General features: G+C 42.4%; 1 protein-coding gene across 1 annotated transcript; it reads left to right on the forward strand.

The window, feature by feature from the left end:
* The first annotated feature begins 1,286 nt into the window (after positions 1-1,286).
* LOC135524724 (fatty-acid amide hydrolase 1-like) lies at positions 1,287-15,528 on the forward strand. The gene is made up of 15 exons (XM_064952495.1): positions 1,287-1,604; positions 2,010-2,123; positions 3,181-3,321; positions 4,443-4,576; positions 4,913-5,119; positions 5,365-5,405; positions 5,705-5,829; positions 9,381-9,506; positions 9,751-9,848; positions 10,358-10,457; positions 10,817-10,860; positions 10,964-11,003; positions 13,677-13,785; positions 14,098-14,243; positions 14,712-15,528. Exons 1-15 carry the CDS (start codon positions 1,323-1,325, stop codon positions 14,832-14,834), a joined length of 1,830 nt encoding a protein of 609 aa, XP_064808567.1. The 5' UTR covers positions 1,287-1,322; the 3' UTR covers positions 14,835-15,528.
* Positions 15,529-22,835: the final 7,307 nt, after the last annotated feature.

Consider the following 22,835-nt stretch of genomic DNA (forward strand, 5'->3'; position numbering starts at 1 on the left):
TCATTTTGCACGTTCTAAAGTTCAAACAAACAGTAACAGAATACCTGAATACTTCTCCGCATGCTCTAGTGCCTAGTAAGCCAAGACCGCTGGACTTGCTGTATGTAGGAGCAATTTATTTTTGTGAATCAGGGTGGTGAACCTAATAAAGTGGCAACTGAGTGCAGAGCCTGGTTGAAGTCCTAGTTTTAATGGTTAGTGCCAGTAGATTGCAGAGGGGTTCACATACAGTTCAGAGGCTAATCATAATGTATACATTTAGCCCAAAAACCAAACATGTACTTCTTATATTAGTGATTTTTTTTTGTTATCCACCCTCTGGTATCTTTCAATACCCATGCTAATATATATATATATATATATATATATATATATATATATATATATAGTAAAAATGTATGTTATGGTTCACTCTTAGTTTTCCTTATCTCCGCTGTGGCATGTCCATATTGATCCTCTTGGTTCTCTTGATCCATCCACCTGTCTTCTTTGTTAGTCAGGCCTGACCCCTTCATCCCGTAGTTTCTTCCTGTAATCTAATTTAATATGAATGAAGATGCAGAATCTTCTGCCAGGTCCCTTCTAATAGGGTATAACAGACTCGTTAGAACTTTGACCACACGCCCTCTAGACAGACTACATGCCCTCTATCAAATCAACTGATTTTTTTCCTCAAAGAAGGTTGTGAAAGTATGCTAGACATTTATAGAATAAATCAAAACCTAGTTTGATGTTTCTGTGATAAACAGTGAATTAGTTATTGATGTATACCGCTTTAAAATGGCATTTTATAGATTTTATGTATTTCTATCAAGTCAACACTGGCATTTCTACTCAAAACAAAGGTCGTATAAGTATGCTAGACATTTATAGAATACATCATATCTAGCTTGATGATTCTGTGACAACCAGTTTTACCTCGGTAGCTAACGATACCTAGCACACCCGTAGACAGTGCACTTCCCCCACGCCTGTCGGGCACTGCTTTCCTGCAGTTCTGTTAACCACGAGGGCAGGTGATCGGCAGCCCGGAGCGAAGGACACTACTAACTTGTTAGCTAGCTAGGACTCCGGTAGACCATGTCTTTCGCCACTGAAAAACTCAGATAATAGTTTTATTTCCCCTTTTGACACACATTTCAATCGCATAGACTATCAGGGGAAATCCCGAATATCAAGTTTCACACAAGTAGGAAGATGGCGTGCTCGGAACCAATGGGATGCTCGATAGGGGGCTTTTTTGTAGAGGCATGAATAAACTACATGTAAAGGAACGCCCCGAATTACGGGCCGCAATCACACACCATATATGTTTATGATACATGGAACGTTCCCACATTAGTTTAGAAAGTCTGTTGTCCAAGGTGGATAGCTTTAATAAAGGCGTCATGGACCGAATGGATAACTATAAACAACTTATTTTTGGAGCAAAGTCGAAATGGACAGTGATTGTGACAGTCACTGCATGCGGTGCAAGTGCCTTGGTCCTTTTGTTGAAATGGTTCGGACACCAACAGTCGTGGAAGAAAATTCAGAAGGCAAAAGTGCGAAGAGAAAAGTCGCTGCAACGAGCAGAGCATGCTGTCTGTCAGTTCAACGAGTCGGTAAATTTGACTTTAGTTTAGCAAAAAATTGCTCTCGAGAACCCAAGGGTGGATTCTGCCTCTATGAATAGGCTAAGCGAAAGCTAGCTAACAACGAATGAACATTCAACACGGCTGATTAGTCAGACACAGCTGTGACTCGAACTTGCTGTTAGACACTAGTACTATGTCACAACTGATCAATTTCATATCAAACTCACTCCAAGTTCAAACCAGTTTTCAGTTTTCCATCATGCATCAAGTGAAAAGAGGAGTAGGGGGTATTCAGAGGATCCCCTACACGACTAGCCCACTGACTGAGATAACATGACATTTCATTTTTATTTTCAGAAAGTGTAGTTAGAGACATTTGGTAGTATAGACCTACCCAATGTTCATACTCTCCTTCTTTGAATCCCATGTCAGCACCCTGAAACAGACACCTCTCTCATCCTCTCACTGTCCCTGGCTGAGCTGTCCAAACAACTGAAGGATGGAACACTAACTCCACAAGCTGTGTTCCACTCATACATGGAAAAGGTAATGCACAATCCAATCAACACCCCCTGTATTCACATATAGCTTATACCAACTATTTGTAATGTGCATGTTGTGGATTTTTGTGGACTGCATCATTTTTCCCCCCATAGTTTTGTTTTCATTGCAAGCATTGGTGACCTAGTTTTGTTCCCTAAGTCGGTGATCTTTGACGGGTCATATCCTACTCCTGCAATGTTTTCAGCAAACCATTAACTGACTTTAATGTATTTAAATCGATTGTCACAGCCGACAGCCTTGACGGTCTATATGTTTACACTGAGTGTACAAAACATTAGGAACACCTTCCTAAAGTCGAGTTGTACCCCCTTTTGCACTCATAACAGCCTCATTTTGTCAGGGCATGGACTCTACAATGTGTCAAAAGTGTTCCGCAGGGATGCTGGCCCATGTTGGCTGGATGTCCTTTGGGTGGGGGACCTTTCTTGATACACATGGGAAACTGTTGATTGTGAAAGCCCCAGCAGCGTTGCAGTTCTGGACACAAACTGGTTTGCCTGGCACCTACTACCATACCCATTCAAAGGCACTTAAATATTTTGTCTTGCCCATTCACCCTTTGAATGGCACACATACACAATCCATGTCTCAATTGTCTCTATGCTTAAAAATCCTTCGTTAAACTGTCTCCTCCCCTTCATCTACACTGATTGAAGTGGATTTAACAAGGGACATCAATAAGGGATCATAGCTTTCACCTGGTCAGTCTGTCATGGACAGATCAGGTGTCCTTAATGTTTTGTACATAGTGTATGATGACATGCCTGGATCATTTGTGCAGTGTTTACAAAACAAATGCTGCTGTATTGTATAAAACAATGCATGTTGTTGTATTGAAAGCCTATCACCTATTAGGCAACATTTATTGTGGGGTGTGGTAATCAATCTAGCCTGGTGCCAGATCTGTTTGGGATCTGTTTGTGTTCTTGTTACCATGACCATAGGAGTTGACAACACAAACAGATCTGGGACCATGCTACTAGGCCTATCAATCTACCAAAGCAGTCCCATTGATTTATCCCATGCTGTTTCCTCACAGACCTTGGTGGTAAATAGGAGACTGAACTGTTGCACTGAGGTCCTGCTGGAAAGTTGGGATCAGCTGGAGGATGTTGACTCTCACAAGGATGGTCTCCTTTATGGGGTCCCTGTCAGCATCAAGGAAAATATTGGATACAAGGTAGTGTTGATTGGGTGTTTCATTGCCCTTTTCCCCTGTACCTAGGCCTAGTCCTGGACTAAAACACTTTTAAATGGAGATTCTCCATAGAGTATGCTTTTTAGGACAAGTCTTAATCTGTGTGCAGGAAGCTGCTTCACGGTAGGCCTGTCTGTAACATATGTTTGTTTGCTTCTTGTTGACTCTCATGACATAAGCCCAACCGCTAACATGGTTCTGGGTTCAGAGATTGTGCTTCTATACTGAAAAAATATATAAATGCAACATGTAAAGTGTTGGTGCCATGTTTCATGAGCTGAAATAAGATATTGCATACATTTTCCATATGCACAAAACGCACATTTCTCTGTTTGTGTACAAATTTGTTTACATCCCTGATAAGTGAACATTTATTTTATGCCAAAATAATCCATCCACCTGACAGGTGTGGCCTATCAAGAAGCTGATTTAACAGCATGATCATTACACAGGTGCACCTTGTGCTGGGGACAAAAGGCTATTCTAAAATGTGCAGTTGTCACACAACACAATGCCACAGATGCTTTGAGGGAAGGTGTATTTGGCATGCTGACTGCAGGAATGTCCACCAAAGTTGTTGTCAGAGAATTTAATGTTAATTTCTCTACCATAAGCTGCCTCCAACGTCATTTTAGAGAATTTGTCAGGACGTCCAACCGGCCTCACGACCACATGTAACCACACCAGCCAAGGACCTCCACATCTGGCTTCTTCATCTGAGACCAGCCACCTGGACAGCTGATGGAACTGAGGAGTATTTATGTCTGTAATAAAGCCTTTTGTCGGGAGAAACTCATTCTGATTGGCTGTGCCTGGCTCCCCATTGGGTGGGCCTATGTCCTCCCTGCGCCCCTTCCCAGTCATGTGAAATCCATAGATTAGGGCCTAATTAAATTGACTGATTTCCTTATATGAACTGTAACTCAGTAAAATCATTGAAATTGTTTCATGTTCCGTTAATATTTTTGTTCAGTATAGTTGAATCTCGCGTGACAATAGCCCTACCGATAACATGGTTCAGAGATGTGCACGTCTACTGAAATAATATATTTTTACATGAATGATTTCCTTGTTTTAGTGTTTCCTCTTGTTTTTGTGTTTAGGGTCATGACTCTACGTGTGGCGTAATCTGTAAATTGGACCTGCCTGCCACAGGGGACAGTGTGCTAGTTGAAGTGCTGAAGAGACAAGGCGCCATTCCCTTCGTCAAGACCAACGTGCCCCAAGGCCTGCAAAAGTATATAGTTATTTTAGACTTGTGAATGCAACAAATGAGTTTCAGAATATTATTTGGATACCAAACAATGTCAACTGGTGACTGCTCACCACATACACTTGAACTACATTGACACTCTAGTAGGTGAGACATGCACCACAATAAGCCATGTAATTTAGTGCAAGAGCTTTGTCTTGAGTAATGTGATTGAGGAATGTATGGACGTGGTTCTCGTCGAAGCCCTAAGACCAGGCTAGTCCGCACCCAGAGTAAAGCTGGTTGGTCATACCATGTGTCATGTTAGCAAGCAGTCCTTTATATATGTCCTAAAAATATGTTTATTGTCCTCATTTCCAGCTTTGACTGTGGTAACCCTATCTATGGGCTGACTCTGAACCCCCACAACCCCCAGAAAACGTCAGGGGGCTCGTCTGGCGGGGAAGGGGCGCTGATCGGAGGAGGGGGCTCGATTCTGGGCTTAGGGTCCGACATCGGGGGCAGCATCCGCATCCCATCATCCTTCTGTGGGATATGTGGCTTCAAGCCCACGGCCAACAGGCTGAGGTGGGTGGGTGTGTTATTGGGTCTATTACTCTTAGTATGTCTGTCAGTGTTCCTTAGTGTTTTTATCAAATGTATATGTTAGTGTGTGTTATTGAAACTGTGTGCCTCATGGTGACTCAGCCTAACATGTTATCTTTTACAATGCTCATAACCTTGAGCACAGTTCAAAGAAAGAGTACGTCACAAGACTCCCAGGCTTGGTTAGATATTGACTGACTGACTTTGTTCCTTTTGTTCTTTTTTAGTTTGCGAGGTGCTAGCTCCTGTATCCGGGGCCAAAAGTCCGGTACGGCTCAAATATGTAACTTTTATCCCTGCTCATGCATAGTAAATAAATAGATAACATTTTACTTGACCCTTCCGTCAGTCCTTCATAAGGTCTACAAAAAAGCATTTCCAAAAGAAAAGTGAGCACTGCTTTGATTCTGTGGAAAATATAGTAATTATTTCAAAAGGGTGCTTAATGCATTATATACAGTAACTCTGGTATAGTAACGACATGGTTACTAATGGTTTTGTTAGCTTTTAGTGACTGACTTTCCACTGTCACGATAACACAAGTTATTTGTGTTGTGCTTGTTCCAGTGCTGTCGTCCCTCGGGCCCATGGCAAGAGACGTAGACAGCCTGGCTCTCTGTATGCAGGCTCTGCTCTGTGACCACATGTTCAGACTGGACCCCACGGTACCACCCATCCCATTCAACCAACAGGTGGGTTCTCTATGTGTGGTGACATAGTGCACATAAATACCTTTTGCAGTTAAATTCCCCATGTACCGAAAAAAACAACAAGTTTTATTTAACCTTTATTTAACTAGGCAAGTCAGTTAAGACATTCAATTTTTTTTACAATGACCGCCTACCGAAAGGCCTCCCGTGGGGACGGGGGCTGGGCTAGATAATGTTTTATATATATATATATATATATAATTTTTTATATATATATAATTTTTTATATATATATAATTTTTTATATATATATAATTTTTTATATATATATATATATATAATTTTTTATATATAAAAAATTATGACAAAATACACATCACAACAAGAGACAACACTACATAAAGAGAGACCTAAGGCAGCAACACATGACAACACAGCATGGTAGCAACACGACAACAACATGGTAGCAGCACAAAACATGGTACAAACAGAGGAGCCTGCTGAGTATAAGACTGTATAATCTGTAAATAAATGGAAGAGAGAGTTTCCTACTGCCTGAGCTATGTTGTTGATGTAAATTGAGAAGAGCGTGGGGCCTAGGATTGGAACTTGGGGTACACCCTTGGTGACAGGCAGTGTCTGAGACAGCAGATGTTCTGTCTTTTATACACTGCACTCTGAGAGAGGTAGTTAGCAAACCAGGGCAAAGACCCCTCAGAGACACCAATACTCCTTAGCTGGCCCACAAGAATGGAAGGGTCTACCGTATCAAAAGCTTTGGCCAAGTCAATAAAAATAGTAGCACAACATTGCTTAGAATCAAGTGCGGTGGTGACATCATTGAGGACCTTTAAGGTTGCAGTGACACATCCATAACCTTAGCGGAAACCAAATTGCATACCAGAGAGAATATTATAGACTTCAAGACAGCCAGTCAGTTGATTAACAAGTTTTCCCACCACTTTTGATAAACAGGGCAAAATAGATAGGCCTATAAAATGTAGGATCAGCTTGATCTCACCCTTTAAATAAATTATGAATGGTGGCTGCCTTCCAAGCAATAGGAACCTCCCCAGAAAGGAGACATGCTAGTCGATGATGGGGGCAGCAACCTTAAAGAAGAAATGGTCTAAACCATCTGACCCAGATGTTTTTTTGAGGTCAAGTTTCAGGAGCTCCTTTAGCACCTCAGACTCAATGACTGCCTGCAGGGAGAAACTTTGTAGCGGGGTAGGGGAAAAAGAGGGAGAAGCATCGGGGATAGTTTCATTAGAAGGGGTGGGAGATGTGGAAATGTTGGATGGGCAAGGGGGCATGGCTGAGTCAAATAGGAATCTTGACTTAATGAAGTGGTGATTAAAGAGCGCAGCCATGTGCTTCATGTCAGTAACAACCAGATCACTATTAAGGTACATGGGCAGCTGTGAGGAGGAGCGTTTATTCTCCAGGTCTTTAACAGGCTGGTGCTGATGGCGGACCATAGCACCCAGCAACAGTCAACAAAGAGTTATTTGAAAGTTGAGTGCTTAAACCAGAAAAGTGAGACTGAGCTCATGGCCTTCTGCCAGACCTCTTAGTCAAACTGCTCTAATTCTCTCCTCCTTCACAGTAGAAGCCTGAAACGAGGTTCTAAAGACTGTTGACATCTAGTGGAAGCATTAGGAAGTGCAATCGGACCAAATTTACACTATCTTGGATAGGCAAAGAGTTGAAAAACTACAAACTTCAGATTTACCACTTCCTGGTTGGATTTTTTTCTCAGGTTTTTGCCTGCCATATGAGTTCTGTTATACTCACAGACATCATTCAAACAGTTTTAGAAAATCTACTACTAATATGCATATCTTAGCTTCTGGGCTTGAGGCCGGTTGGACGTACTGCCAAATTCTCCAAAATGACGGAGGTGGCTTATGGTAGAGAAATTAGCATTCAATTATCTGGCAACAGCTGTGGAGGACATTCTGCAGTCAGCATGCCAATTGCTTGCTCCTTCAACTTCTGATGTCTTGCATTGTGTTGTGTGCATAGGGCTGTTGCGGTGACCGAATTACCGCCACACCGGCGGTCACTAGTCATGAAGGCAGTCAAATTCCATGTGACTGTTTAGCCACGGTAATTAAGCTTCTCCAAGCTCTGATGCTGCTGATGAGATTAGTAGCCTACCAAACTTGCTAACTGCCTGGTACTTGGCACCCTATTGTCCCTATACTCACTCTGTCACAATTGTCCCAGACTAGGTTGGGAATATTTATTTCTTGCACAGAATAGAATAGGTCAACTTTTGTACTATGGGGGATAGTAGATTGACATAGGCTAGTGCTTCTGCTGTTCGTTAGGCCTACTCGTCTTGTTGGCTGACGAAAAGTAAATGTGTACAGTTCTTCCAATATCTTCAGTATGCACCTTGGAATTGGATAAGGATGCACGCAGTTGCCTCCCTGATGTGTCTGTCTTCACTTGTAGCCTGTGAGAAACACCTGATCGTGTGAGAGAGATGAGAGGTGCTTCGGAGCAGGCAGCATTTAGGGAGAAGGGCTGCAAAAATATATTTTAGGGGTGTATTATGGCCACACAAAGGGGATGCCACTGGGAAATTTGAGGCATTATCAAGTGCTTCTCAAATTGTGAATGAGAGACAGACAGTGTGCACAGTCTGCAAAAAAACAAAGCAGAGCTCATATGCCCTTTTAAGCATTTTCTTTTTTCTCAAATCATTATCATTGGAGTAGCATCATGCAGCCTTACAATGTATTAAAAATCCAAACAACATTTGTAGAACAAACCCTAAATTAAGCATATAGGAGTACCTATTTCTTTGTTAACCACATGAGCGCACTCCTTCATTGTTTTGAGAAAATATCCTTTCTATTTTATTCAGCTTTGTTCACTTGTATTCTTCATTATATAAAATAATACCACGGAATACTAAGCAAATCTTGTCTGCCAAATGAACTAGTGTTAGCCCATAGCTACATCATGACCAAACATAAGGACAACCCACTGTATGCCATTCTGTTCTTCTGAAGTAGACTATATTTTCTTCACATCATGCTTCTTTAGACCTGTCTAAAATAATGGATGGATGTGTGGAAGCCAGGATATGTTAAATGTGTTTGCTAATTAACCGTCAATTACAGTGAGACCGACACTTATTTGCTCGACAATCACCGGGTGACACAAATTTCGTGACCCCCCCCACAGCCCTATGTGTGACAACTGCACATTTTTAGAGTGTCCTTTTATTGTTCTCAGCACAAGGTTCACCTGTGTAATTATAATGCTGTTTAATCACCTTCTTGTTTTGCCACACCTGTCAGGTGGATGTATTATCTTGGCAAAGGAGAAGTGTTCATTACAGGAATGTAAACTAATTTGTGCACAACTTCTGTTTGGTGCTTATGTAACATTTCTGTTATCTTTTATTTTAGCACATGAAACATGGGACCAGCACTTTACATGTTGTGTTTATATATTACTATTATATTTTTGTTCAGTAAATATTACTATTATATTTCTGTTCAGTATATATTACTATTATATTTTGTGATAGCAGATGGAAAATCTTTCTATGTTCTTCCTCTGTTCTCCTCCAGGTATACCAGAGCTCCAAGCCCCTGAGAATCGGTTACTATGAGAATGACGGCTATGCCATGCCCTCTCCTAGCATGGGCCGAGCCCTGAGGGAGACCAAGGCCCTGCTGGAGAAAGCAGGGCACACGGTGAGTACCCCCCCAGCCCCAGTCTGATCTATTTGTGATAATCCAGATCAGAGCTTGGTTGAACACTTATCAGACAGTGACTTGGACTGCTGAATGACAGAAACATAAAAATAAGCATAATTAGTTTGATCCATGACTGTAATGATACGTAATTACAAATTGCATTCCTTTCTCTCCCTCTACCCCTCCATCTTTTGCGCTATCCCTCCACCACCACTCCATCTCTCGCTCCCTCTCTCTCTAGTTGGTTTCCTTCAGTCCCCCAAGGCTGATCTATGCCATGCATGAGCTGGTTGTCAGGGGTCTCTTAGGTGACGGATGCACTACCTTGCTTAGCCACCTGTGAGTCAAATTTCCCTGGGTTGTGTTCAGTAAGCTACACCGTAGCAAAATATTTAGAAACGGAAAAACAAAAATTTGTGTTTCTCATTAGACAAGTCCATATTGGTTGGCTCTGGAGTAGCGCAGCGGTCTAAGGCACTGCGTCTCAGTGCTTGAGGTGTCACTACAGACACTCTGGTTTGAATCCAGGCTGTATCACAACCGTCCGTGATTGGTAGTCCCATAGGGCGGAGCCCAATTGGCCCAGCATCGTCCGGGTTTGGCCGGTGTAGGCTGTCATTGTAAATAGGAATCTGTTCTTAACCGAATTACCTAGTTAAATAAAAAATGTATTGTTCCCTGTTTCAACCTGTTTACTTCCATTTTGGGCCTAATGAACATGACCCTAGTAATTCCAACGAGTTTAGCAAAACTACCCAAATGAACGTCCCTGGGAGTGAAATGAACTATCCAGTACACTAAAATATGTTGTCAATGAAAGAATCCCTGTTTTTTGTGTGTTTTTTCAGGAAAGGGGGGCCTGTTGACCCGTGTCTCAGGGATCAGATTATCCCCTACAGTCTGCCTCGCACTGTGAAGAAAATCCTCTCCCTTCTCCTCAAGCCTCTAGTAAGTGAAGGGGAAGGTTGAGAAACCATTCCCCCACCCAATGACTCCTTCACAGTTCTGCGTCATTGTAATTCCTGTGGAAGAGTGAGTCTTTCTTCTTCATATTCAATTAATGAAACTGTAGCATCAATGCTTTTGTTTTGATTATATTCCACAGGCATTTTTCAATTCCAAATACTTTCTGGGGGCTTAAGGAAATTCAGTATAGAGACATAGGGGTCATACATCCGCCAAATGACGTGCACCTGCCCTCAGGAGTTAACAGGCGTATAAGTGTGTGAGGAGTAGTTTGCATTTGGTCTAAAGTGCTGGAGAATTTGGTCGACTGGGAATATTTCTGACACGTTTTCCTCCCTCAGTTTCCCCGCATCGCTGCCTCTCTGGATAGCCTGCGCGGAGTTGGGTGAGCTGTCTGATCAGCCATGTTCTCCAGGTTTCTATCAGTAACAGTGTTTATGAAATACAGAAGTAACCATAATGAATTACTCCATTTCCTGTTTCACCAGCTCTGTGCAAGACCTGTGGAGACATCACGCGGATGTGGAAGTAGGTATACATTTGGTAATCAGTGTGTTTCACATATCAGTCTAGAGGTCAACGAAGTGACCACTCCATGAGTTATATTTTACAGTGACGGCCGCAGCAGAAGCAAACGCTTTTGTGGGCGACTCTTTCATGCGTGTGCACAATTATTATTTTTTGTTTTGATTACATAGGCCATATTAATATTATTTCACACCTTGATATCTTTGTCTATTAAAAATGATGTTGCATTCGATTGAACAAGTCATAGACATGTTTGTGTTATATACAGTGCATTCGGAAAAGTATTCAGACCCCTAAACTTTTTCCACACTTTATGTTAGAGCCTTATTCTAAAATGGTTATTTTTCCTTAATCTACAATACCCCATAATGACAAAGCAGAAGTAAATTTTTGCTAATTTATATATATATTTTTAAACTACTTATTTACATAAGTATTCAGACCCTTTGCTATGGGACTTTAAATTGAGCTCAGGTGCATCCTTTTTCCATTGATCATCCTTGAGAAGTTTCTACAACTTGATTAGAGTCCACCTGTGGTAAATTGAATTGATTTGACATGATTTGGAAAGGCTCACACCTGTCTATATAACGTCCCACATTTGAAAGTGCATGTCAAAGCATAAAACCAAGCCATGAGGTGGAAGGAATTGTCCGTAGAGCTCAAAGACAGAATTGTGTTGAGGCACAAATCTGGGGAAGGGTACCAAAAAATGTCTGCAGAATTGAAGGTCCCCAAGAACACAATGACCTCCATTCTTAAATGGAAGAAGTTTAGAACCATCAAGACTTCCTAGAGCTGGCCGCCCGGCCAAACTGAGCAATCGGGGGAGAAAGGCCTTGGTCAGGGAGAATCAAGATTCTCTGGTCTGATGAAACCAAGATTGAACTATTTGGCCTGAACAACGACCCTAAGCACACAGCCAAGACGACACAAAAAAAATATGGATAAGAATAAGAAATAAAAGTAACAAGTAGCAGCAATAAAATAACACTAGCGAGACTGTATACAGGGGGGTACTGGTACAGAGTTCATGTGTGGGGGCACCGGTTAGTTGAGGTAATATGTACACTACTGTTCAAAAGTTTGAAGTCACATTGAAATTTCCTTGTTTTTGAAAGAAAAGAAAAACATTTTTTTTCCATTAAATAACATCAAATTGATCAGAAATACAGTTGACATTGTTAATCATGTAAATAACTATTGTAGCTGGAAATGGCATTTTTTTTAATGGAATATCTACATATGCATACAGAGGCCCATTATCAGCTGGTAGCTTCATTAAATAGTACCCGCAAAGCATCAGTCTCAACGTCAACAGTGAATGGGTGAGTCTGAGGTGCTGGCCTTCTAGGCATAGTTGCAAAGGAAATGCCATATCTCAGTCTGGCCAATAAAAAGAAAAGATGGGCAAAAGAACACAGACACTGGACAGAGGAACTCTGCCTCGAAGGCCAGCATCCCGGAGTCACCTCTTCACTGTTGACGTTGACACTGGTGTTTTGCGGGTACTATTTAATGAAGCTGCCAGTTGAGGACTTGTGAGGCGTCTTTCTCAAACTAGGCACAAATGTACTTCGTGCACAAATTTGTTTACATCCCTATTAGTGAGCATTTCTCTTTTTCCAAGATAATCCATCCACCCGACAGGTGTGACATATCAAGGAGCTGATTAAACTGCAGGATCATTACACAGGTGCACCATGTGCTTTGGCCAATATAAAAGGCCACTCTAAAATGTGCCGTTTTGTCACACAAACGAATGCCACCAATGTCTCAAGTTTTGAGGAAGCGTGTAATTGGCCTGTTGTCTGCAAAAATCTCCACCAGTTGTTGTTGTTGCCAGATAATGATAATTTCTGTACCATAAGCTGCTTCCAATGTTTTAGAGAATTTAGCAGTATTTCCAACCAGCCTCACAACTGCAGACCACGTGCATGGCGTTGTGTGGGCGAGTGATTTGCTGGTGTGAACAGAGTGTTCCATGGTGGCAGTGGGGTTATGGTATGGGCAGGCATAAGCTATGGACGATGAACACAATTGCATTTTATCAATGGCAATTTGAATGCTTAGCAATACCATGACGAAGTCCTGAGGCCCATTGTCGTGCCATTCATCCGCCACCATACCCATCATGTTTCGGCATGATAATGCACGGCACCATGTCGCAAGGATCTGTACACAATTCCTGGAAGCTGAAAATGTCCCAGTTCTTCCATGGCCTGCATACTCACCAGACATGTCACCTGTCGAGCGTGTTTGGGATGCTCTGGATCGACGTGTTCCAATATCCAGCGTCTTCGCACAGCCATTAAAGAGGAGTGGGACAACATTCCACAGGCCATAATCAACAGCCTGATCAACTCTTATGTGAAGGAGATGTGTCGCGCTGCATGAGGCAAATGGTGGTTTTCTGATTCACACCCCTACCTTTTTATTAAGGTATCTGAGACCAACATGAATATCTGTATTCCCAGTCGTGTAAAATCCATAGATTAGGGTCTAATGAATTTATTTCAATTGACTGATTTCCTCATATGAACTGTAACTCAGTAAAATATATGCAATTGTTGCATTTTATATTTTTGTTCTGGAAAACACATCTAGCTTTGGTGAGAAGGCTGTGAGTGTCAATGTTCTGAGGGAAATGTTGCTCTCTATCTGTTCTCTAAGGACTACATACATGAGGTGATTGCAGAGTGGAGGAGGTGTGAGCTGGATGTGCTGCTGTGTCCCATGATTGGTCCAGCCTACATCCATAACTACCCTGGCCAGCTTACCAGTATGTACCCATCTCTCCTCTCTCTGTGGCCAGCTTACCAGTATGTACCCACCTCTCCTCTCTCTGTGGCAAATTAACACCTTATGAAGTGGGTTTTAGGTTTATGTTTTATAGCATAGGAAATTAACTGTTTTTGCTTAGAGTTGATTTTGTTGTCCAAGGCCACTTGTATAATTTACTTAGGAGTCACTCAAAGATTTACTTAACCTTTGGGGGTTTGAGACTTTTTTATTTTGACTTATTCATGCCATATTTTCCAATGCGTAACAAGATAGTGGTGTGATTAAGTTGTTTCTCCTTCTCTCTTTCCAGGTACACTCTCCTACACTATTATCTACAATCTCCTTAACTTCCCTGCTGGGGTGGTTCCTGTCTCCACGGTTACATCAGAGGATGAGGAAGAACTCAGGCACTACAAGGGAAACTATGGGGACCTCTGGGACAAGCTCTACAAAAAGGTAGTCGGAGTCACAAACTCTTCTTCCTAAAATATTTACAGTACATTTAGCCCTTTCCAAATATATTTACATCTTGACTTGAAGTGACCATTCTACCCATTGCGGCTGGCACAACCTGTAGCCTAAGCACATGATACAACACTATGGTCTCATAATTGTTCATTAATGTATGTCTTCATGTAGCTACTAACCTGTGAATCTTAGGCTGCGGTTCCACATTTAACCAGTAGATGGAGGTCCTGGTTGTTGTGTTGCAGAGATCAGATCACTGGGCCCATGTTCAAAAAGCGTCTCGGAGAAGGAGTGCTGATATAGGATCAGTTTAGCCTTTTAGATTACGAGGGATGGACTGTGGGCAACTTCCTAGATCAGCACTCCTACTCTGATGAAATGATTTCTGAGTACGAGCCCTGATCTGCACATCATTGGTTGGGACTAATGTACTTGGCATGCTGTGTGTGTCTACAGGCAGTGACTGGTGGAGAGGGGCTTCCTGTGGCTGTCCAGTGTGTGGCCCTGCCCTGGCAGGATGAGCTCTGTCTGCGATTCATGAGAGAGGTTGAGATGCTGGTCAGAGAGGATAAGAAATGAGAGGTCGACAGAGAGGGAGAGATGGTAACTGGGACCTGTTTGATCAAACAGTTAAAACGTTTATGTACATAAATGTTACTGGGTTTTAGAAGTAGTAAAAATTCAATATAACATTGTTCTTGTGATGCGAGTTAACTTGAGTAGGCAGCCTGGCCCAGGTAATCCTAAATGTCTAAGAAACCAGATTGGAGTGAAGACTGATTCAAGTGCACTGAGAAACACTAAGGGTTGTTCTTGGCTGCTATCAGTGCACCAGACCTTTAAATAGGAATTAGTAAGTAGTAAGTACATGGGATATAGTAAGTACATGGGAAGTAATATTTTTCTTACACACTCAAGGAAATTGAAAAATTATGTTTACCTCAGTTGATTAAACCCCCCCCCCCCCCACTTATAATGTATAATGTAAGGAAACCCTAATGAAGTAAGACATTACTTGGTATTTGTCAATTATAATCAACATATGCATTTATCATTATATAGGAAAATGAGTTTGACTTCTAGCTCTGACTCTACTAATAGCTACTTTATCGAGGAAAAATGTCCTTTCTATGCCTGTGATATGTGGTTGTCCCAACTAGCTATCTTAAGATGGCTGCACTAACTGTAAGTCGCTCTGGATAAGTGTCTGCTAAATGACTCAAATGTAAATGTCTGTTTTTTTGTATCTCAAATTAAACAATTATTTAATATAGCCCTCTGTGATGCCGTTCTCGTGTGCAAGCTTTAGGAATGAGCACATTTATCATGTTCAGGTCAAGTGTCTTCCAAACACGGATCTTTTACCTACAGTGACACACTCACTCTCTCACAACATTCAAATTGTTCTACTTAAACAAACACGGGTCTCTTACCTACAGAGACACACTCTCTCTCTCTCTCTCAACATTCAAATTGTTCTACTTAAACGCTTGACTTCAAACTGTAATCAGGATGATGTCATTGTTTTAATAATGTTAGCTGATTGTAGTTAATGACTTGTGTGTTTTTTAATATAGCTCCTGTAGTGGTTCCCTACTATCATGCTCACAGAGGTAGAAGTACCTGCTACCACGCCACACATTCTGCTAATAACAAGCCTGTACTGATGATCAACCTATGGTCTGGGCATGGTTGGACTAACACCTTTACGGCATTTACTGAATCCTGAGGTACGTTGTCCATCTCAGCAGGACTGAGACTAAGGCTGTCCTGATATGGACACTGTACAACTGGGGGAGTTTTCTAACAAGAGTTAGAGAAAAGTTAGAGCTCAACATTCAACTGTGGCTTTACCTGGCTCCAGACCAAGAAAACACAACATATCAGACCATCTAGCAGGGTCCTCGTGTCATGGCCCAGTGGTTAGAGGTCCAAACACCTCATTTACAGAAACCTCAGGCTATGAAATCAGGTACTTCAAAAGCCATAACAACCCATTCACACCCCGTTTGGGTGCAAACAAAAAAAACACGATATCGCACCAACTAAACTAATATGATTCTGTCTTAATGTGCCATTTCAGGGACGAAGGAGCCCTGAGGTCTTTCTAGTGCCGTAGACTCGCAGGTCATGTCTGTCGCAACATGACTCCTGGCTACTGCATGTTCAAAGTGCTGAGTTCTGCCTCTGAGACCTGAAAGCCACTTCCAAAGGGACATCAGAGTGAGATTGGCAGCTTTTAGGACTTTGGTCCATTTCATCCACCATTACTCTCCAATCAGAAGAGGGAGCATGTAGAGGGAGGAGGAGCAGAATGGGGGAGATTACCAAACAGCTGACACTGGTGTACATGGAGGAGCACAAGTGGCATAAGGGAGCTTTTTTTCAATGCACCAGCCCAGGCACTGTGCTTCTTCTTGCATAGGGGCTGGGATATCTTGAAAGTATTTGCCTGAAAAATCTCTCTGTGACTGGATTAGCCGAGAGTTCTGAATGATTTCCTAAGATTATGTGACTCAACAAATCCGTGATCCAGATTCTAGCGGTCTTAAGAGCCACTATTCCAACGTTGAAAAGCTTCCCCTCTGGACAAGAGGACACTTATTTATTTTTTAAGTTTGTTCCACTTCCCTTTTTCTGCTGCTTTCAGGTGTTCATCAACCCCCCCCCCCCTCTCGTCCTCCCCTCCCTCTCTTCTCACTACCTCACCATCACTTGCACCTCTTGCACAATCTGCTAGGTTTGAGAGTTTTCCCTATCTTCCCACTGGCAGCATGCTTGGCATGCAGCCCTTTTAGCCAAATTGGTTTACATTGGGGAGATAAATGCTCTGCAAATGCGCTTAAACACATACAGTCAAAAATGCAGACAGTGCATGTCAGGATTAGCATCCAAGTCAGGGGGAGAAAGAAGAGCATCTCGGCCGTACAAAGCTGAGGAGCCGCTAGTGAAGCCTGCAGATACAGGCCGGCTCATCCACTTTTCAGAGCAGGATTTAGCTTTTGCATGCTAGTCTGTAATTCCGAGAATTATAGAACTTGTCGGCCAACAATCGAACTCCTTACGCCGTATTGTGAAAATATTGTTTCAAACTGGTGAGCAGACCTGGGAGTTACTATGCGCCGCTGGTGGAGGGAGTCTTGTGGGTTCTTCCGTAGGAGAAGTTGGCCCAGTAGCAGGTCTAGGATCAGTTGGCATTGGTGATGCTCTATTGCAGTGGCGCCTTGAGGAACTCTCAGGTGTGCAGCAAACAAAAATTATATTGATTATTTTTGGGAACACACACTTATAAATGTGACCTGTGGAATTTTGACTTGGAGCACCAGTGCCGCTCATATAATACATTGAATGGCACAGCTACGTCTGTATCGTTGTTTCAAGTCTGGTACGCTCAGGATGTTACAGCTGTATAGTTTGAGGGGCGCGCATCACGAGCAATCACTTGAATCATTATACTTTGCCTGTCAGAATTGTTAGAACAGACAAGGCAACTAGGCAATTCTTATTAGACAGCTGTACCAAAGCCTATGTCATAAAAACAAACGGAGCATGGCTTTGTGTGTATGTATTTATTTTGTACTTTTATTTAACTAGGCAAGTCAGATAACATTCTTATTTACAATGACAGCCTACCAGAAGACAAAAGCTCTCCTGCGGGGCTGGGATTAAAAATAAAACATACCATTTAAAATATAGGACAAAACACACCACTACATAAAGAGAGACCTAAGAAAACTATGTAGCATGGCAGCAACACAAGGAAACACAGGATGGTAACAACATGACATGTTAGCAACACAAAACATGGTACAAAGAGCAAGAAGATAGAGACATCAATCCATCACACGAAGCAACCACAACTGTCACTGAGTGTCCTTGATTGAGTCTTTGAATGGTTGCACCTTAACAATGCCAAAAACCTCTTGTCTGTGTCGCGCCTGCAGGGTTGAAATGTTTTCTCTCTTTTGCTTGTGGAGGTGCTATCCTCAGATAATAGCATCGTTTGCTTTCGCCGAAAAGCCTTTTTGAAATCTGACATGTTGGCTGGATTCACAACACATGTAGCTTTAATTTGCTATCTTACATGTGTGATTTCATGAAAGTTTAATTTTTATAGTAATTTATTTGAATTTGGCGCTCTGCATTTCCTCTAACTTTTGGCCAAGTGGGACGCTACTGTCCCACATCCCAGAGAGGTGTTTAAGGTCACGGATTAGTTAGGAACTCCCCTCACCTGGTTGTCTAGGTCTTAATTGAACACAAATTGAAAGGAGGTAACTAACACCAGCAGACGTACAGCCCTCCAGACATTGAGTTGGACCCCTGCTTTAAAGGGAAAATAGTATCAGGTCTGGGAAAGTAGTAGCAGCCCATACCCTGACCTTAACCAGGCCTAACATTAATAACCCTTTGACGTTCTTCTGTCCTTGAAGTCATGGTTTTAAGTCCAGGCTTGTGAGGTTAAGTTGTGAGGAGAGGTTGTAGACTTTTTTTTGGGGTGATCTTGCTTAATGGAAAGATCCACCCTTTTTGAATGTCATGTCGTTTTTGTGCATCTCTGAGCGACGTTCTATCGATTCCCCGTGGTCATTTCCTGTTTTCATATTTATCTCACCTATTGCTGTTCAAGCAGGCAGAAATACATCCGGTATGCCGAATTTTAAATCCTGTAACGTTCAAAGTCTGAATTTTTTATTTTAATAAATTAAGTCAGGAAACAAATTAATGGAGTTTGAGTGAGTTGTGCTGAGAGTCAGCATCCGATCCTCCTCAGTAACTAAGATGTTCTAATTCTAAGACCTGTGCTGAATGCAAACAAGTGGTCATGTGTGGGATTGTGTCTTTGTAACAAAAGTGGTTGTATATTCGGATAGCATTAGTGTTAAACAAGGAGAACTATGTCGAGAGAAGTTCACTGGCAAAGAGTCCCAGGCATATGGACCCGGTCCTTGTGGGGGAAGAGTGGGTGGTGCTGAATGGAGCATCGCTAACCTTTGACCCCTGTCATGGTGACTTCTCATTCTCAGCGGAGAAGTCTGTGAAGTAATCCTGCAGTCATGGCTGGTAGTCTAACGCTTAGAGAGTTGGACCAGTATCCGAAAGTAAGCTGGTTCGAATACCCAAGCCGACAACCTGGAAAAAATATGTTGATAATCTGTCAATGTGCCCTTCCGCAAGGCACTTAACCCTAATTTACTCCAGGGGCATCTTACTACTATGGCAGACCCTGTAGAACAACACATTTCACTGCATCTCCGGTGTTTGTGACAAAACATGTTTTTATATAGTCTGTTCATTGTTTGTTATATGAACTATTCTATTTCCTCTAGTCATATGCAGAAACACATCCCATCAAGTAAACGATCTGAGTAAATTCAACACAAACCATCTAGTTGAGTACGGACATAGGATCATAATTTGAGCTTGTTTGCTACAGCAGGAAAATAATCCTGCAGCAACAGGAAATGTGGTTTTATAATTTAATGGACATTTTTGTAGAGGTTAATGCATTCGTAAGGGAAAATCAAGTCTGAAATATCAGTGGAAAATACCAACTTCAGAAACCTTTTTTTAAACTTCCAAGTACCCTACACGTTGAAAAGGACATGCATTGCAGGAAAGTTCTCCTGCAACAGGGTGATCAAATTCAGATCCTACATCTGTATACTCAACTAATCTAATTGGTCGCTACTGACTTTCCCGAATGGACCAAACATCAGTGATTTGACTATAGAGATCACTGGATTATTCAGACCGCTATAGAGCTCAGACAACTACGTGTATAAAACTAGTCATCATTCAACAACAAATGTATTACATGCATGATTGATACAGTTGGATACAAGGGAATGTTCTACTAGAAGTCAACATTCACAGGACACTGTTCTTCACCATACACCTGCTGCGGTTTCTCCTTATGGGGACACTGCCTGCCTCCTCCCTGTCCGATAGCATCAGTGTAACAGCCCTCCCTTATGAACAGCCAATGGATTGGGTCTGTGTTTTTGTGCGTGCATGCATGTGTAATGCGGCATCTGGGAAACTCTGGAAATGCTTGTAAACTGGGCGCAATGTGTTGTGCCTTCACGGGCTGTTGTGCCTTCACGGGCTGTTGTGCCTTCACGGGCTGTTGTGCCTTCACGGGCTTTTAACTCGTTGAACGCTGATGGCAAACAAGCTGCGTCAACCATGAACTGAAAGTACAGCTGTCATGCTCGTAAACGATTTATAGTGTTGAATATTCAGAATGGATTGTTTTTATAAATAATATTTTGTTGCATTTAACTGCCAAAAACGCTGTTATGTAGGTAATTTCCTTTTAATATGTCATGTCAGAGTTTAGCATGTGGGAGAAGTCAACGCTCAGAGATGATAGATATGTTTCCCACTAGAATGTACCCGTTTGAGGGGTGTTCAAGTGGATTTTTTCCTAGTCGCTTGCTGGTATTTACCAATTTACGAGATGTTATGAATGCAGCATAATTTCCCAGACTCCAGTCATTCACCCAGTACCACCACCTCCCCCCACCCCTTCCTCCAAATCCATGCCCCCTAGACCTCCCAACACAATACCCCCCCTGATCCCAGCACAACCCAAATAATAGCGCACCATTCATTTAATCATTGTCCCCCCCCCCCTCTTTCACTCCCTTTATGGGCCCACTAAAGGTTTTAGCTGGGCAGAGGAGGGCTGTCACCCAGGGAACCTTAGCCCATTGATGAAGTGACAGGCGCTGCCAGAATATGAGCCTAATCCTGTTTCCAGCATTCTCTTAGACCGCTGGCATCGCAATTCCATCCACACATTCTCTGAGCTGTCAACGAGGAAAATCCCTCCTAATAGCACATTACCCAGATACACATCAAAGAGCTCATGGAAACCTTCCTTCAGCGGCTTAGCAGTGTCGTGTACACACACACACACACACACACAGCATTCGCATTAACCAGTCCACACACAAACTCGTGATATACAAATGTGTGTACATACACAAACCCCACTGATTAACGGAACATGACCACATAATCACAGGCTTGAACAACCCAATATTTCTCTGGCAGGATTTTTAATATCAACAAAAGATTTGAAATGACAGAGGAAGTTTTTATTTTTTTTAAATCATTTTTTTATGTACTCTGCAACTTGCTATCCTTCCGTTAAATAAGTGGGACAGAGATTTCTGATTTTATGGGTTGAGGGAGTGAGAGGGTGGACCATGGTAAACTCTAGGAACCCTTTCAGTTCTATTTCAACTTATTCTATTCTTACTTAATCCATCGATATCCCAACCTAAGGTAATCCTTCTTATGGCAAAGCATTCTGTTTCGGTGTAGCCAAACCTTGACTGACAGGGCCGAGAAGGGAGGAAGGGGATTGGGGACTCTTTAGAGCCTGACACTGTGCTTCAGTAATTTCCTTTAGGATTAGTTACTCTGCATTCGGTGGACAAGTAGCATGGGCTGTGTGTGTGTGTGTGTTCTGTTTGAGACGAGTCCTGAAACCGGGACTTCAGCTCTGTGCATGTTTGCGTAACATGGAAAGTTAATTGTGTATTGTGTTAACAGTGATCATGTATTTGGGAGGGATGCGTAGTTACACTGAACAAAAATATAAATGCAAAATTCAACCATTTCAGTTACAGTTCATATAAGGAAATCAGTCAATTGAAATGAATTAATTAGGCCCTAATCTATGGGTTTCACATGACTGGGAATACAGATATGCATCTGTTTGGTCACAGATACCTTAAAAAAAGGTAGGGGCGTGGATCAGAAAACCAGAGAGTATCTGGTGTGACCCCCATTTGCCTCGTGCAGCGTGACATCTCCTTCACATAGTTGATCAGGCTGCTGATTGTGACCTGTAAAATATGTTGTCCCACTCTTCTACAATGGTTGTGCGAAGTTGCTGGATATTGTCGGGAACTGGAACCTGCTGTCATACACGTCGATCCAGAACATCCCGAACATGCTCAATACGTGACATGTCTGGTGAGAACTGGGACATTTTCAGGTTCCAGGAATTGTGTACAGATCCTTGCACCATGGGGCCGTGCATCATTCTGAAACATGAGGTGATGGTGCCGGTTAAATGGCACGACAATGAGCCTCAGGATCTCGTCACGGTATCTCTGTGCATTCAAATTGCCATCGTGTTTGTTGTCCATAGCTTACCCTGACTGGGAATACAAATTGTGTGTATAGCGTTGTGTGGGCAAGCGGTTTACTGATGTCATTGTTGTGAACAGAGTGCCACATGGTGGTGGTGGGTTATGGTATGGGCAGGCCATAACCCCGCAGAGCACACTTCTCCAGCGTGCCAGTGGCCATCAAAGGTGAGCGTTTGCCCACAGTAGGCAGTTACGATGCCAAACTGCAGTCAGACCGCGGTGAGGACGAAGAACACACAGATGCGCTTCCTTGAGACTGTTTCTGATAGACTGCTGATGAAGAATTTCTGCACAAACTGAGTGGCTGGTCTCAGATGATTCCACAGGTGAAGAAGCTGGATGTGGAGGTCCTGGGCTGGTTACACGTGGTCTGCGGTTGTGAGGCCGGTTTGACGTACTGCCAAATTCT

Source organism: Oncorhynchus masou, chromosome 31 (assembly GCF_036934945.1).
Source record: "Oncorhynchus masou masou isolate Uvic2021 chromosome 31, UVic_Omas_1.1, whole genome shotgun sequence".
Taxonomy (NCBI): Eukaryota; Metazoa; Chordata; class Actinopteri; order Salmoniformes; family Salmonidae; genus Oncorhynchus; species Oncorhynchus masou.

Coding starts and splice junctions, on each gene's coding strand:
- LOC135524724 (XM_064952495.1), top strand. CDS start 1,323: ATGGAACGTTCCCACATTAGTTTAGAAAGTCTGTTGTCCAAGGTGGAT. Junction 11,004..13,676: donor GACATCACGCGGATGTGGAA/GTAGGTATACAT, acceptor CTGTTCTCTAAG/GACTACATACATGAGGTGAT. Junction 13,786..14,097: donor CTACCCTGGCCAGCTTACCA/GTATGTACCCAT, acceptor CTCTCTTTCCAG/GTACACTCTCCTACACTATT.